This window comes from Oratosquilla oratoria, chromosome 30, assembly GCF_046742065.1.
Source record: "Oratosquilla oratoria isolate Oo_2021 chromosome 30, ASM4674206v1, whole genome shotgun sequence".
Lineage (NCBI taxonomy): Eukaryota > Metazoa > Arthropoda > Malacostraca > Stomatopoda > Squillidae > Oratosquilla > Oratosquilla oratoria.
Genome location: NC_134806.1, coordinates 3,256,260 through 3,271,006, shown reverse-complemented (window position 1 = coordinate 3,271,006; position 14,747 = coordinate 3,256,260). Strand labels below are relative to the sequence as shown.

The 14,747-nt window shown below is 36.6% G+C and overlaps 1 protein-coding gene across 3 annotated transcripts in view; it reads right to left on the bottom strand.

The window, feature by feature from the left end:
- Positions 1-6,060, bottom strand: part of LOC143040983 (uncharacterized) — a 28,743-nt gene extending 22,683 nt beyond the window's left edge. For 2 of the 3 annotated variants that reach the window (XR_012967765.1, XM_076212443.1), the window contains exons 1-4: positions 5,887-5,968; positions 1,085-1,262; positions 655-765; positions 116-361 (exon numbers count right to left, since the gene is read on the bottom strand). Coding sequence is in view for 2 of the 3 variants with exons in the window: in XM_076212443.1 (XP_076068558.1) it covers positions 116-361; positions 655-765; positions 1,085-1,165 (438 nt within the window). In the remaining variant the exon portion in view is untranslated. Of the gene's footprint in view, positions 1-115; positions 362-654; positions 766-1,084; positions 1,263-5,886 lie in introns of all 3 variants that reach the window. The other variant, XM_076212444.1, reaches the window with a different exon arrangement.
- Positions 6,061-14,747: the final 8,687 nt, after the last annotated feature.

Here is a 14,747-nt window from a genome sequence, read left to right as displayed (position 1 = left end):
CCTGCCGTTTTCATACACACAGATAAGACAATTGATATACCTTGAGTAAATCAGCTTGAATATTATAAAGAAACCATAGACCCAGACAACTTATCATATACCATAGGATACTAACCTTACTCCTAGGTACATAAAGAACTGAGATTCGTCCAGTGTCATCACCAATGTAGACTTCATCACCTCCTCGAGACCAAATAATACATGTGACTTTTTGTCCTTCATGTTCTTTGGACTTTGTTATATTCTGGGCACAAAAGCTGTCCAAAGCTACAAATTCCAAGACCTCTACAATGCCAGAGCTTGAAGATAAGGCTAATTGATTCTCTTCTGGTGAAAAGCATAATTGGGTTATGGCTCCACTCTGAAAAATAAATAAATAAATGAAATTATGTTTATCAATCTTGTTCTCTATGATCACAGATAAGACAAATTATTCTATGACCTATTAATGGGAGGAAATATAAAAACACAATGAACACACATAATTCTTCATCAGGTATACTTTATATCCTGTTTCACCAATGTAATTATAATCAACACTTTCTAAAGTTTACCCCCAAGAACAAAAATATATACATTTTTCACAATGGAGTATGAACAATTTCCTAAAATGCACAACAATTCATTTCTACAAAAAGCTACCAGATGACTTACTGAGGTGGGGATCTGATGCCTTAATACAAGATCTTCATGAGTGAATAGGTAAATTGTTCCACTGTTGGCCCCCAATGCTACCAATGTAGAACACACATCAAAACTGGAAACCTGCACATATTTACCTTATCAGTCTTACATATGTTCAGCTAAAAATAGAAAATAGATCAGTAATGCAAAAATCTAGAATATATTGTATTGTATAAAACAACCATGTTCTCCCATACAAATACATATGGTTCATTGAAATACAAATGTAAAATGACTGACTTCAATACTCTGAATTTTCCATCCAGTGAAAGTGAAACACAAAATTACTCAATCTACATGTACCATATAACTATACTTTTAAATCAGAACTTTTTATTTACTGTACTGCAATACTATTATACCTGATATATAAAACTATAATAAGTCATCAACACCCTACCTTTAGGCGTGAACTCCCTCTCAATAATTCAATTTTCTGGAAGTCGTTTGACTCCAATGTCACTAAGGTGTTAGTTGTCATGGCTACAGCTCAGAGCACCAACGAGGCTTTGCTTCTTTCTACTGTATGCTGGAGCACCAACATCACCAAAACCAAGTCATCAAAGCACCAGCATTATCTATTTGAAAAAAATAAAATATAAAACAATATAACTTAATCAAAATGTAAAACAAACTTTTCCATTTCCATAAATGCTTTCCAGACAATATTAGTACTACATACATGCATACACATACCAAAGGCTCTTTTCCCCCTTACACAGGGGGTAGCCAAAAGAAAAAGGCATAGAAACCACTCCCACCCATTCTATCCCCTACATACTCCATTCCCCTCCACCCTCTTCCCTCCCTCTTATCTTGGCACCTCCTGGATGACAGGTCATCCCTGCATCTTGTCCACTGCCCTGGGTCAGAAGCAGTGTCGCAAGACACAGCACATCCACAGCAAGGCCACTTCATTAATTTGGCAACCCCCCCCTCTGTCCCCCCATGCAGAAAAGGAGAAGACAGGGAGAAATCCCTTCAGGCTGTGTCAATTTATTTCTCATACGTACTCCCTCACCCATTCCCCATCATGCATCACAGCATCATCCATACACAACTTTTCTCCATTCACCCCTATCTTCTGTCCTCTCCCGTCCTTCCTCAACAGACTCTTTCCCAATGCCTCTTTTACCCCATCCATCCATCTCATCCTAGGTCACCTCCTCATGTTCACTCCTTCCACCTCTGCCTTCCACACCTCTTTTACTAATCTTTCTTCACTCATTCTTTCCATGTGTCCAAACCATCCTAATACTCTTTCATCAACCCTATCTCCCAACTCCCTTTCCACCCCTGTTCTCCTCCTCACATCATTTCTCACTCTATCTAGCCTAGTAACCCCTATCATACTTCTCAGGCATTTCATCTTGAACACATTCAAACTCCTTTTCTCTTCTTCTCTTATGTTTTATGTTACTGCCCTGTACAGTGCTGTCATTACAATCACCCCCTTCATACAATCTCCTCTTTGCATCACATTATTATTTCTTATTCATTATCAGGATTCAAATTTCAGAAAAAAATGGTTATACAGTATTGGTATCTCATTGAACATATATATTTCATAATTTTCTTATCATTGATAAAGGAATTTTGTTCAGCCAAAGGGCAAACCTAGAGCAAAAAGGGGTCTTGGTCGATTATGACCTTCTTTCAACCTAAATTTGTCCAGTGACAGAATGAAGTTGTGTTGATACTGCATAAGGATATGAGCATAGTACATATTTGATTTGATTTAATTTACTTCAATATAAAATAATTTTGAAAGCAAGTCAAGCCAATACCAATACAAATGAAATAATAGAAAAATGTAAAGAATATAGACTGAGTCACAGGTAAGAATATAATGATATAATTGGGATAACTAAAAAAAAAAAAACAATAAGGGGCTTATTTCCATTAAGGTACCTTAAGATACAAGATTATATACAAAAGCACAAATAGGAAATAATACTGTAATACATATAGCAGTTTGACATAAATATTGACAATCTAAAGACAACAAAAGTTGACAATAATACTACATATAAATATAATTGCTATGACTGCTAGACAAATAAGTATCTCTTTATTGTCTAAGACTCTTACATATAATCATAAACTTGTGATAGAATTTGTGTCATCTGAAAATCTGACACCAGCTAGGGCTCAAACCCAGGACCTCCCACCTTCAGTGGCCAGTATAAAGTGGTTGCACTGACGTCACAACTCATCGGCTAACCCGGATGAGCTGCCATATTGGAGATATTGGAGTGTAAACAAACAGATCAGACATGTATATTACAGGCAAAGCTTTTTGGTTACAAATACATCTCAGTCATGGCAAAAAGGAATATTTCTAAAGTAAAATTGAGACACTGTAGATAGATATTGTGATGGGCTTAACAAGGAGGAGAGGGTAAGGTATGAGAACAAATTAGCACTTATTTGTGGGGAAGATCCGTATAAAAAACTTATCTCGAGTCTGAGATATTGCAGTCTTAATCTATATACATAACCAAAACTGTATATATATTTTTTCTACATATAAAAAGGTTTAAGATTTAACAATGTATATACATTTATTTTAAGCACAATTTTATCTGGAGTATGAAAAATTAATCTTACAGAAAATAATATGACAATCTAATCAGCCTTTAAACACATACTTGTCTGGTATTTATTAGATCCAGTTGTCATAAATGTTCTTTTAATTTGTCGACATTTTTTGATGGACATTGATATTTTGATTTAAAGTAATTTTGATGTAATCAAATTATTCTTATTTCAAATGCCAAACAATCTGATTTCTTCACTAATTTCAAATAACCTAATTATTCACTGTAACTGAAACCAATACCCCTAGAGAAATTTAATAAAAAGAAATTATCTTTTCTAGGTATTGCAATCTCAGAGGCTCAGGGAGAAGCCACTACTTCTTCCCTGTAAAAATAAATAAATAAAATTAAAAAACAATAATTCTAGACTAAATATGACATAGTTTAATAGCACATCTTAATCGAGACTTTGCTGATGGACAGATAATGTGTCAATTGTAAAATGTAAAAGTTAGATTTTTCACTTATTAAAATTAGAAGAAATAAATAAAGTTATTATAATAGTTATTAATTATTAATTTATCAAAATATATGATTATTTTTCATTTAATTTTTTATGTACTGGACTTATTTTATTTTTAGATTAAAATGTCAAACTTACTCAAATCTATGTACACTGTTAATGCAAAATATATGTTGTTCCTTTGTGCTTCCTGATAAAATATGGGTCAGGCATAGTTAAAAATAATAATAAAATGGCCTAGAAAGATGAAAATGAAAAAATGTCAGGTTTAAATATTAGCAGCAGCAGACATAAAAAACTAGATTTTAGTGTACCTACTGCCTAGGCCTAGTATCAAGGTTATATAATTATCTATATATAACCTTGGATAGTTTTAATTGCCTGTCCTCCACTGTTGTTCAGATTCAGTGCCAGCTAGGCCCTACACTATATTTATTGCCTGGACGTGTTTTAATGAATAGGCCATAGCCTGACCACATTTCAAACCTAATTTATAAGTTATGAACAAACCCGTTATAAAATTCTTTCCATCAAAGTTCTACTGTAAGCTCGCCAACCATAAGCGTCATCGATCTTCACAAAGCTTCTCCCATTCCAAACCTTGATTTTTAATAACTTTAGGGAGTCTGTAAAACTGCAGTTCTTTCTCTCTATCTGACCTATTATGGCAACCACAACTCTACAGTAATTCACCATTGTTTTTTAATTTATCACGAAAGACACAATGAATAAATGACAGGCAAGCACGTTAAACAGGTCAGGCAAGCATGTTTGTTTACACGCCAATGCCTCCAATATGGCCGGTTTCCGGTTTGGTGAAGTCACGTAAAAGGCCTCTATGGCTCACAACACCCCCCCCCCTTGAAGTCCCCCATCCACATACCCAGTCTCCAGTCCTGCCATCCTCACATATTTCCCCCTAAAGTCTCATTCTCACAAACCCAATCCTAGAGAGCACATCACCTCAATCCTACTCAATGTGCCATGTAGGATTAAGACGAAGTGTCAAGTAATAACTGGCACACCATTGGAGTTTGAAACCAGAACATTCTGTTTGCAAGTATCCACTTACATCAATCTCCCTCAATGGTTACACACAATTAGCTAAATCCTGAAGTTGACACTAACCCTAAAATATAATGTACTATCAATAAGCACTGAAAGTTGAAAGGTGAGAAGTCTATGCCAGGAGGTGTGTAGCTTTGGCAGGAGAAGACACCACCTTTGCCCTAAGCACTTTGAGTTTGGGGGAGGTAATAGGCACTGCTGGGAATCAGGGAGAAGTGTGGGATTCAAACCCACAGCTAATTGAAAGCAAGACCAGCACACTTATAATTATGCCATCAGCATATCATTAAATATAAATTACCAATAATACCTGTTAATTAATCAAACTAAGTTAATTTGAACTTCTGATGATAAAAGTCTTTAGGTCATCAATTTCTCCATGTTTAGCATGGAAAGGGTGGGTGAGCTGGTCATGTTGGTGGACAATACTACACTTAATCCAGGAGTGTTAATAAAATTCTGTTTAGTATTTTAATTATGAAACTTTGCATTTCAGTATTTGTATTAGTCTTCAGTTTTGGGTGTACAGTAGTAAACCACTGTTTCACCATTTAAATCAGCAGTATCCAACCCTCAATAACTAGTTACTATGTAAGTTTTAAGTACAGGTACTTAGTTTTATATGATATGGGAGTATAAATAATGTGTAGCTCATACATCTTTAACCTGTATATATTTACAATTTTGGATTTAGATTAGTATATCATACATTTCATCACTTAAACTGATAGTACTTAATTTCTTAACCTTCAATAAAAGTAGAAGTTCCTAGTTCCAATCTTTAAAAGTATTACTGTGTAGCTCATACACCTTTCCTTTAATACCCTGTTGTAGATAATACTCGTACATTTCCAACATACACCATATACCCCAAAAGATCACCAACTCATAAATAACACAGGTTTGATGTGCAGATAAATAAAACATGGATAATCAATTTAAAACATTTGTGCAACTGTCCTTGAGTAAATCTTATTCTGACCCAGATCAGGTGCTCACTATTGTTGCATCTACAGATATTTGGACTATACAACTGAGTTCACAAACCAAATGTTATGTTTGAGTACTTACTGTCTTACAAAAATCATTTTCACTACACTAACATCCTTCCTTTTGCGTAACACTTTTTTGCTCACCTCTAGCTCCGCCTCCCTCCCACTGGTCAGGTTTGGTCAGGTGACTTTGGCGTTGTTTACATTGCGCTTCGATAGCACCCTTTAAATTTACCATTTAATGCCATACTTTACGAACCTGAAACGGTATGCTATAATTGCCATTTTCTTTAATCAATTAAAACTCATTAAATTAATCATGTGGCATAAGAATAATAACAACATTAAAACACGTAGGGTGCAATATAAACGGAATACGTCTGTAAACCAGTACTTTTTAAACTTGTGGCAGTTTTGCACGTAGCGAGAACGATATACTACATGAATATGAAAAAGAAGTAACAGAATTTCACTTGGCCACTTGTTCATCTACTACTTTAGTAAATCTTCGTTAATAACTTGAAGTTTCAGTGCAATAAGACGACAGTATTGCAGTCATTTTCTGTACTCCAGTGGCCTTTAAAAATATCGCAGAACAAATGTTAATCGACACCTCATGAAATTTCAGAAAGTTTGACTTCAACTTTGATGGTATTTTTAATTTGCGAAAGAGGTGTGTGTGTGATGGGGGGAGGTTATGTTTTCTGTCCCTAGGCAAATACACACCAGACTATGGTGATAAATACTCGTATACCACGCCGGTATCCGCATTGCATGGTCACCGTGTTCCATTTCGCGAACACAATACATTGATCTCTGAGGTCCTGGGGCTTTTCATCGAAATGACCACTATGTACGAAAACAATAATTACCACGGCACTAAAACAGGCAAAATGTGCTTTGCAGTACCTTAGTCACACATACACACACACACATATAGTGAAATACTGTAATGTGAAAGGATTGAGAAAGATCGATGTACTGTACCATATATCTTGAAGATATAAACATCCTGACAGAAAGTAAGTTTGGTTTCAGATCTGGAAGGATGTGTGTGCCAAACCTTGGGAAGTGAACACATTACAAAAGCACAGGAGAATAAAGATTCGGTAGTGTTACTAAAAGACACATGTTACCTTATAGACATATCAGCAATATTGTAGAAGAGACGTACGGACTACTGCAAAAGGCGTTTCATATGGATGGAAATATTACGAAAAAACTCGCCAAAACTGATATGTCCAAGATAAATACGCTTTAGTAGTATGGTCTCCACACAGAGTGAGATATATAAGATCGAGAGGATACGAAGAGCAGCAGCCAAACTCACATCATCTAGTCTGGCAGATAAACCATATTAAGAACGACTATTACATTGGGTCTGTCAACTTTGGAAGATCGAAGGGGATGAGGCGATATGATTACAGTATTCAGGTCAGTGAAGGGAATATATAGTGGGATAAATTGCATTGAGAGAAGATATCTGATTAGAGATGGGAGAGCAAATTAAGAAAGACCACATGTCTAAAGGATGTGAAGAAATACAGTTATCCACATAGATGTGTAAATACGTGGAATAGCTTAGGTAATATGACTCAATATATGAGTTCAAATCCAAATTTATTGGAAATCAAATATATGGATTAAGTTGGAACTGTACATGAATTTGAAACTGTGATACAAATTGGAAAATATGCGTCGAAACCCAACGAGCGTTGTTCCTTTACCGTATAGTACGAGCCTAGGTTCGAATCCGGGGACGACAGTCGGAATTATTTGATCGACATCACCGTCACTGGTGATTCTATTCAGACAATTAGGTTACACACGCGCTCGCCTGAACACACGTAGGTACATACGCACACGTGCGCACACATACACACACAAAACTCGATGTGTGTGTGTGTATTTACTTAATTACACCATAAAGAAAAGGCCTCTCCAGTTTAGCCTCAAATTCGTGTGTGTGAAAGAAAATGGGGCGTTTGAAGTACAGGGTGAGAGAAACAGGATATATATATATATATATATATATATATATATATATATATATATATATATATACATGCATATATATATATATATATGCAATAAAAACACTAGGAGCGTGTGTTTACAAATGCGTAAGTAACCATTAGGAAAAGTAAACTAACGAAGCAGAGCGCTTTCGTATAATTACATCTGCACTGAAGATGTAATCAAGATCTAAGAATATAAGGTCTAACCACTTCCGACCGAATTTCGAGGGAGTTGGCGCAGCGGGCCCGTGAACGTCACCTGGCTGTTCAAAGTGGGGTTAGCGGGTCCTATAGCTGTCAGTTGAAGCTGGTCCGTCGTTCGAAAATGACGTCGCCTTCGCTCGCACAGCTCCACGCAATTAGTTATATTCTGACAAATATTATATAAAATATATATATAAATATATATCAAATATTATAGTTCCTGTCTATATATATGAATATATAATATATATGATATATAATATATATATATATATATAATATATAAAATATTATAGTTCCTGTCTTCCTTGGCGTTTCACAGTTTTCTTCAGTGTATCACAAAGAGAAAATTGACTCATCCAAATGACGTCAGAAGCTGCGCAGAAGAATGTAAACGGTCTGACCTGTATATTTAGACCTTGGATGTAATTATACGAAAGGGCTCTGCTTTGTTAGTTTTCTTTTCCTAGTGGTTACTTACGCATATATATATATATATATATATATATATATATATATATATATATATATATATATATAAGACAATGTGGGCAGATTCTAGTGCATATTTTGATGAACGTGGAGCCTTGTTCAATGTTTATTGCCTTCTTTAAGGTATTTCCCTCATACCTTAGAATTGTCTTAGACTCTCTTGGGAGTGTCCCCATGACTTCGCTGTAGTCATCACTGCCATATCAGAATTTCGGCTCGCTTGCCGATTTAATGAAGCGGCCTTGCTGGGGATGTCCTGTGTCATGCGACGCTGCTTCTGACCCAGGGCAGTGGGAGAGATGCAGGCATGACCCGTCATCCAGGAAGTGTCAAGATGAGAGGGTGGAGTGGAGTGGAGTATGTTAGGGATGGAATGGGTGGGAGTGGTTTTTATGCCTTTGTTTTTTGGCTACCTCCCTTATAAGGGGGAAAAGCCATATATATATATTATATATACATATATGTATATATATATGTATATATACATATATATATTTATTTATATATATATATATGTATATATATACATATATGTATATGTATACATATATACATATATACATACATATATATATATATATATATATATATATATATATATATATATATATATATATGAGCGCCCAAGAACCATGTCAATGAGGTGTACAAAATTAGCCTCACCAGGAAAATATTGGAAGAAAACACCGATACCTTTAGTGGCAGTTTTACATATCAAAGACTCAAATCCAAATCTCATCGTGCAAGCGCAGGACTTGCAAGCTTTAAGCAGCATGCGAAGATCAAGCCTCAGTCACGACTGACCAATCATGTTTGAGTACGAGCGCGCTCGGCCCAGGTGACACGTATATAAACGCCCAGGTGACACGTATATAAGCGCTACACACCCGTGTGTAGATAAACCTTATCTACCGAATCTACAGCAACCCCCAACACATTCTAACCTTGGACTCCAAAGAAAAAAACGTCTCTACATGACTACTGAAGAAGGGCTAAGAAACCCGAAATCGCGATTTAGCTGTTTCCAAATTAATTAATACTGAAACCTTATCCACAACCTGTCAGAAGGAACAAAAACACTTCCGAGAAGAAAAGAAAATGTTCTGAAGAAAATCTGTAGTACAGAACTCAGAATCACTTTTAATGAAGTATATAATGTATATATATTTATTATTCTTTGTTGGTTGCCAGGCCGGACGGCCCTTCACTGCTTTCACTATGCCTCTCCAGATGGTTCTCTCCTCTGTCCATTCTTTCCAGTCCTCTCTTGGTGCCACCCTCTCCACGTCCTTCCTTATTCCATCCATCCATCTGTACCTGGGTCTCCCTAATGGTTGTCTGTCTTCTACTCCCCCTTCCAACACCTTCCTTGGTAGTCTGTCTGCCTCCATTCGGACGCAGTGTCCAGCCCACCTTGATCTTCTCTCCGTACTTCATCCAGAATGTACGGTTGTCCGGTCTGATCTCTAATTTCCATATTATGTCTTCGTCTCCATCTCTCTTCTTCATCATATACTGGGCCGCGGATTCTTCTCAGGGTATTGTTTTCAAAAATGTTCAGTCTCTTCTCTGTTTTGTCAGTGTCCATGTCTCACATCCGTACAAGAGTTGGTTTTATTACAGGGTTATATATATATATATATATATATATATATATATATATATATATATATAGATATATATATATATATATATATATATATTCGTATATATTGGTGTATGAAGAATCACCATGCAAAGTCTCTTGCTTTTACTCAAAAGTGCACAATTTGGCCATTTTGTGTGTCTCATCCGCTGCATTACTGCTGCAACAACACGAGGGAGCATACCTCATCCGCCTAAATGACAGCAACATTCTCACAGAACAAATCACAGCTGACGAGGTGATGGCTGTAATAAAAGGATTCAAGAACAAGTCCTCTGGAAAGAAAAAAAAACACATATACAAATAAATAGATAAAAATACTCGCCCAACATCCAAACAACAGAAACAGTAGTCTAGCGCACATTTTCACGGCCAGTCTCGCCACTTGACACTACCCAACGCGATTGGAAAATACCATTACCACACTGATTCCATACAGAGTAGAATGCTTTAGAACACTCTCATTGCTTGAGGTACCGGCAAAGATACTAGAAAAAAAATAATCAACATAAAACTGAGGCATCACCTCGAACACGAGGAACCATACAACTCGCGGTCAGTACGGATTCTGACTACACCTAGTTACAAACACCGCAATTGCACGACCGTATGAGCAGATAGCAAACGCAATGACAGCACGGCACCAATGCAAATTAGCACTCCGAGATGTCAGCAAAGCCCACGACAAAGTTTGGCATGACGAGCTGAAACTAAAAATCATCCGCCTGCAGCTACCTAAAGAATTAAAAAGGCTCCTACTTGGATTCCTTATATGGAGGCACAACAGGAATCAAATTAAAAGAACACCAAAGCGATCACAGGGGTCGTGTCTATCGCCAAAACTATAGCCTACACAGTGTACAGAGCATATCTCCCTTCCCCAGCAAACTGCAACTACGTAATGTATGGGTATGACGTGACACAAATCATCGTCTACCCAGGAAGATAAATTAAAATTATGGCAAAACAAACGAAAAGGGCGATCAACCAGATCACAAAGTTTGAAGAGAAATGGAAAATAAAGACCAATAGATCCAAATTCAAAGTGATACCTATTGCCAAGTTCAAGCCAACACCGATAACAGTAGGAAGTGAAATCATACAATAGTCAAAGACTAGCAAGTTGCTGGGACTAAAGCTGACCCAACGGAGCATAACGACACGTGTTGGCAACAGGTTAAAACAAGCCAAGGTAATCGCGGCAAAACCGAGAAGATTTAAAACAATGACGGAGGAAACCAAGCAGAACTCATACAAAGCCTTAGTAAGGCCCATGATAGAATATCCACTCGTACCTGTCAACACCCTATCTAAAACCCAGCTTCAGAAATTACAGATTTCTAAACAAACTCCTCAGATTCGCCAATGGGCAGACCCCACCATATCAAGACAATGTAGAAGAAATCCACAAAAGAACAAAAACCGAGCCACTCGACACCAGATTCTACCGCTTGACGAGTCGAATCTGGGAGTAACTACTTTGATGACCCCACAACCCCTTGCATGTGGCCAAGGACCCTACCCAAAACCCAAAGCTTACCCCCCCCCACTACCAAAATATAAAACCTCAGACCAATCTGAATAATCAACCAACACAATTAGAATTCAACATGAAGGCTAGGTAACTTAGCTTAACACATATGGCTATACAAGGGGTGTTGCCCCCTCTTTAACAACCCACTGTACTTCCTTTCTAATTTTATTGTCTCTAAACCCACTCATCTTTCCTGCCTTCTCTAGTATAAAAAAATCAGAGAATGTCGACCTGACTCGTGGAAGGTTCCTCTGTTTTTATTTTATTTTCGACAAGCCGCGGGCTTCGCCCATCTCGTCTTCGCCGGGGACTTGACTGTGCAAACAGCGGCCTACGGCCGCAGCGCTCCGCTCTCTAATCCCACGATAGGGATCCCGCGCTGGGGTTCCGCCCCGAGGCCGAGAAGAACGCGAAGAACGTAAAGAAGAAGAAGAACGCGAAGAAGAACGTAAAGAAGAAGAAGAACGCGAAGAAGAAGAAGAACGCGAAGAAGAAAAAGAACGCGAAGAAGAAGAACGCGAAGAGGAAGAAGAAGAAGGTGCAATTCGATGGTTAATTTCTCCCGTATGATTACAGGGGTGTCCGCAAATGGTAATGAGGCTACCCAAATTACGGAAAGTTTATTTCTAATTGTATTAATATCGTCTCCCCCTCTTTCGTTTCCTGCTCTCTCCTGTATGAGTGGGCGTCCGCCAAATCCACGGTCAACTACCCTTCCTCTCGTGGGTTCCGGTTCTGGAAGCCTCTGGGCCGTCTCAAGGGACTTTCAGCGGACCTCGAGGTTCCGCGCGGACATACAGTTCGCGAGGGGCTTTTGGTTTTTCACCCTGAAAGTTCTTCAGTCGTTTCCAGTCTTGCACTTCGCAAGAATATCATTTCCCCCCTATTTAGTCATCCATTTTTTCCCTCCCTCAATAGATAATGATTCGTTTTCGGAGAGAAGTTGTCCGTGAGGATCCTTGCGTTGTTTCTTGATGACTCTCCTACCTTGAGTCGCAGGGCCACCCCTGAAGGACGAACGCGGTTACAGCACGAGTATGACACAGATTGAGTCGATTTTATTTTTTGTCAATGAGCTTTCTTGTTATGTTGGTTTTGTTGTTGTTATCGTTTTACTTTTGTTTTATCGTTGTTGTTTTGTTATTGTTTTTTATCATTGTTATCGTTTCGTTGTTATTGTTTTGTTAAACTATCTCATTGTTATCGTTATCGTTTTGTTATTATTTTGTTGGTGTTTTGTTTTTATAATTTTGTTGAATTTGTTTTCTCACTGGAATTGTTTTATTAGTATAGTTTCAATTATTATATTATTTCATCATTGTTATTTCGTTGTTGTTATTATTTGTTAATGATAGTTTTACTATTATTTCTATCATTATTATTGATTTACCGTTATCATTGTGACCGCCAATGTTTTGTTTTACTATCATTATTTCATTGTTGTTATTGATATATACCGTATATGTTCTATATATATATATATATATATATATATATATATATATATATATATATATATATATATATATATTGCAGAAACGACAGGGAAAATAAAGTCGGAATACTACTAAACGTTTTCGTCTATTACATCCTCAGAGTACAAGAAAAATAAAACAATATTTATACAGTAATAAGAAAACTGGGGAAGGTTATAGTCACATAAAACCTTCGGACAATATACATACACACACATTCATACACACATGGAAATAATAATAGTAATAATAAAACAATAAAACAGCAAATACAAAAGGGCATAACCATGTGGTCTAAACGTCCACAGGATATTTAGCACAATCAGGAGCCATGATATTGCTTTACTATCCTATTAATTACGAAATGATCTAGTTTAAATAAACCTAAACTCAAGCTGATATTATTATCAAAATTGCTCTCTATAAAACTGGATTCAGTGATGTTCCTTTTTAAAACAGAATTACAAACAACAATCTTTTTAACATTGTCCCAGTCAATACTATGGTTTGTGTCCCTTACATGGACAAAAACCCCACTAGACATTTGGCCCGTCCTTATACTATATATCTGTGTTGATTCATCCTAATATTTAATTCTTTACTAGTTTGGCCAATGTAACAGGAGATACAGTATGTGTTTACAGGGAATACTATAGACACATCCTACATTATGACAAAAGTATTTGTTTGGTTATTTTGAACAGAGTTGATTATATTGACAAAATTAAAATTTTGTTGAATGATGAAGTCATGTATTCTAAACTCCATAAGAATCCACTTGAATCAGTTAATGCAGAATTTAATAAGAATCTTAAAAAGTATTTGAAAGGGAATGACTTACTCATTAAACAGTTTTCTATTTTGTCACCTTCCTAACCATACTTGTATGGGTTGATTAAAACCCATAAACCTGATAATCCTATTAGGCCTATAATAATCAGCTCTATTGGTTCCATTTCTTATAAATTATCAAAATGGCTAGTGTTCATTCTGAGCCCCCTTGTTGGATCTATTTCTCATTCTCACATTAAAAACAACGAAGATTTAATAAACAAATTTAGCAGTCTAGAGTCAAGACTGCTAAGTTTGTTGATCCCTATGGGAAGAGTAAAGTATGTGATGTCCTAGCCACATCATGACTGACGATTGAGGTGCCCTTTTCAAAATCGTCATATACTGCTACCTTTTAGGAACTGTGCTGAAAGGCTGGAAAACTCTTGGAATGGTAGACTACTTTGAAGTGCTCAAAATCAAGATTGTCCAAATGTAGGGTGCCAGAAGAATAGACTTTTACTGTAAGCATTTTCCTATATTTATTTCAAAAGCCTTATTATGTTTTACAAGACACAAAATAAAACTATACATATATATATATATATATACTTTCTTTCTATTCCATATACCAAGGACTTTTTTTTCCCCTTACCAGGGACAGGAAGGTAGCCAAGTCAAAAGGCATATGAAGTCATGTGTATTTTAAAACAGATTGAATATTTAGTCTCCAAGGGATTCAAACCCTGACCTGTGCATACATAATCATGAAGCCAAGATGCTAGCAATTGAACCATGAGC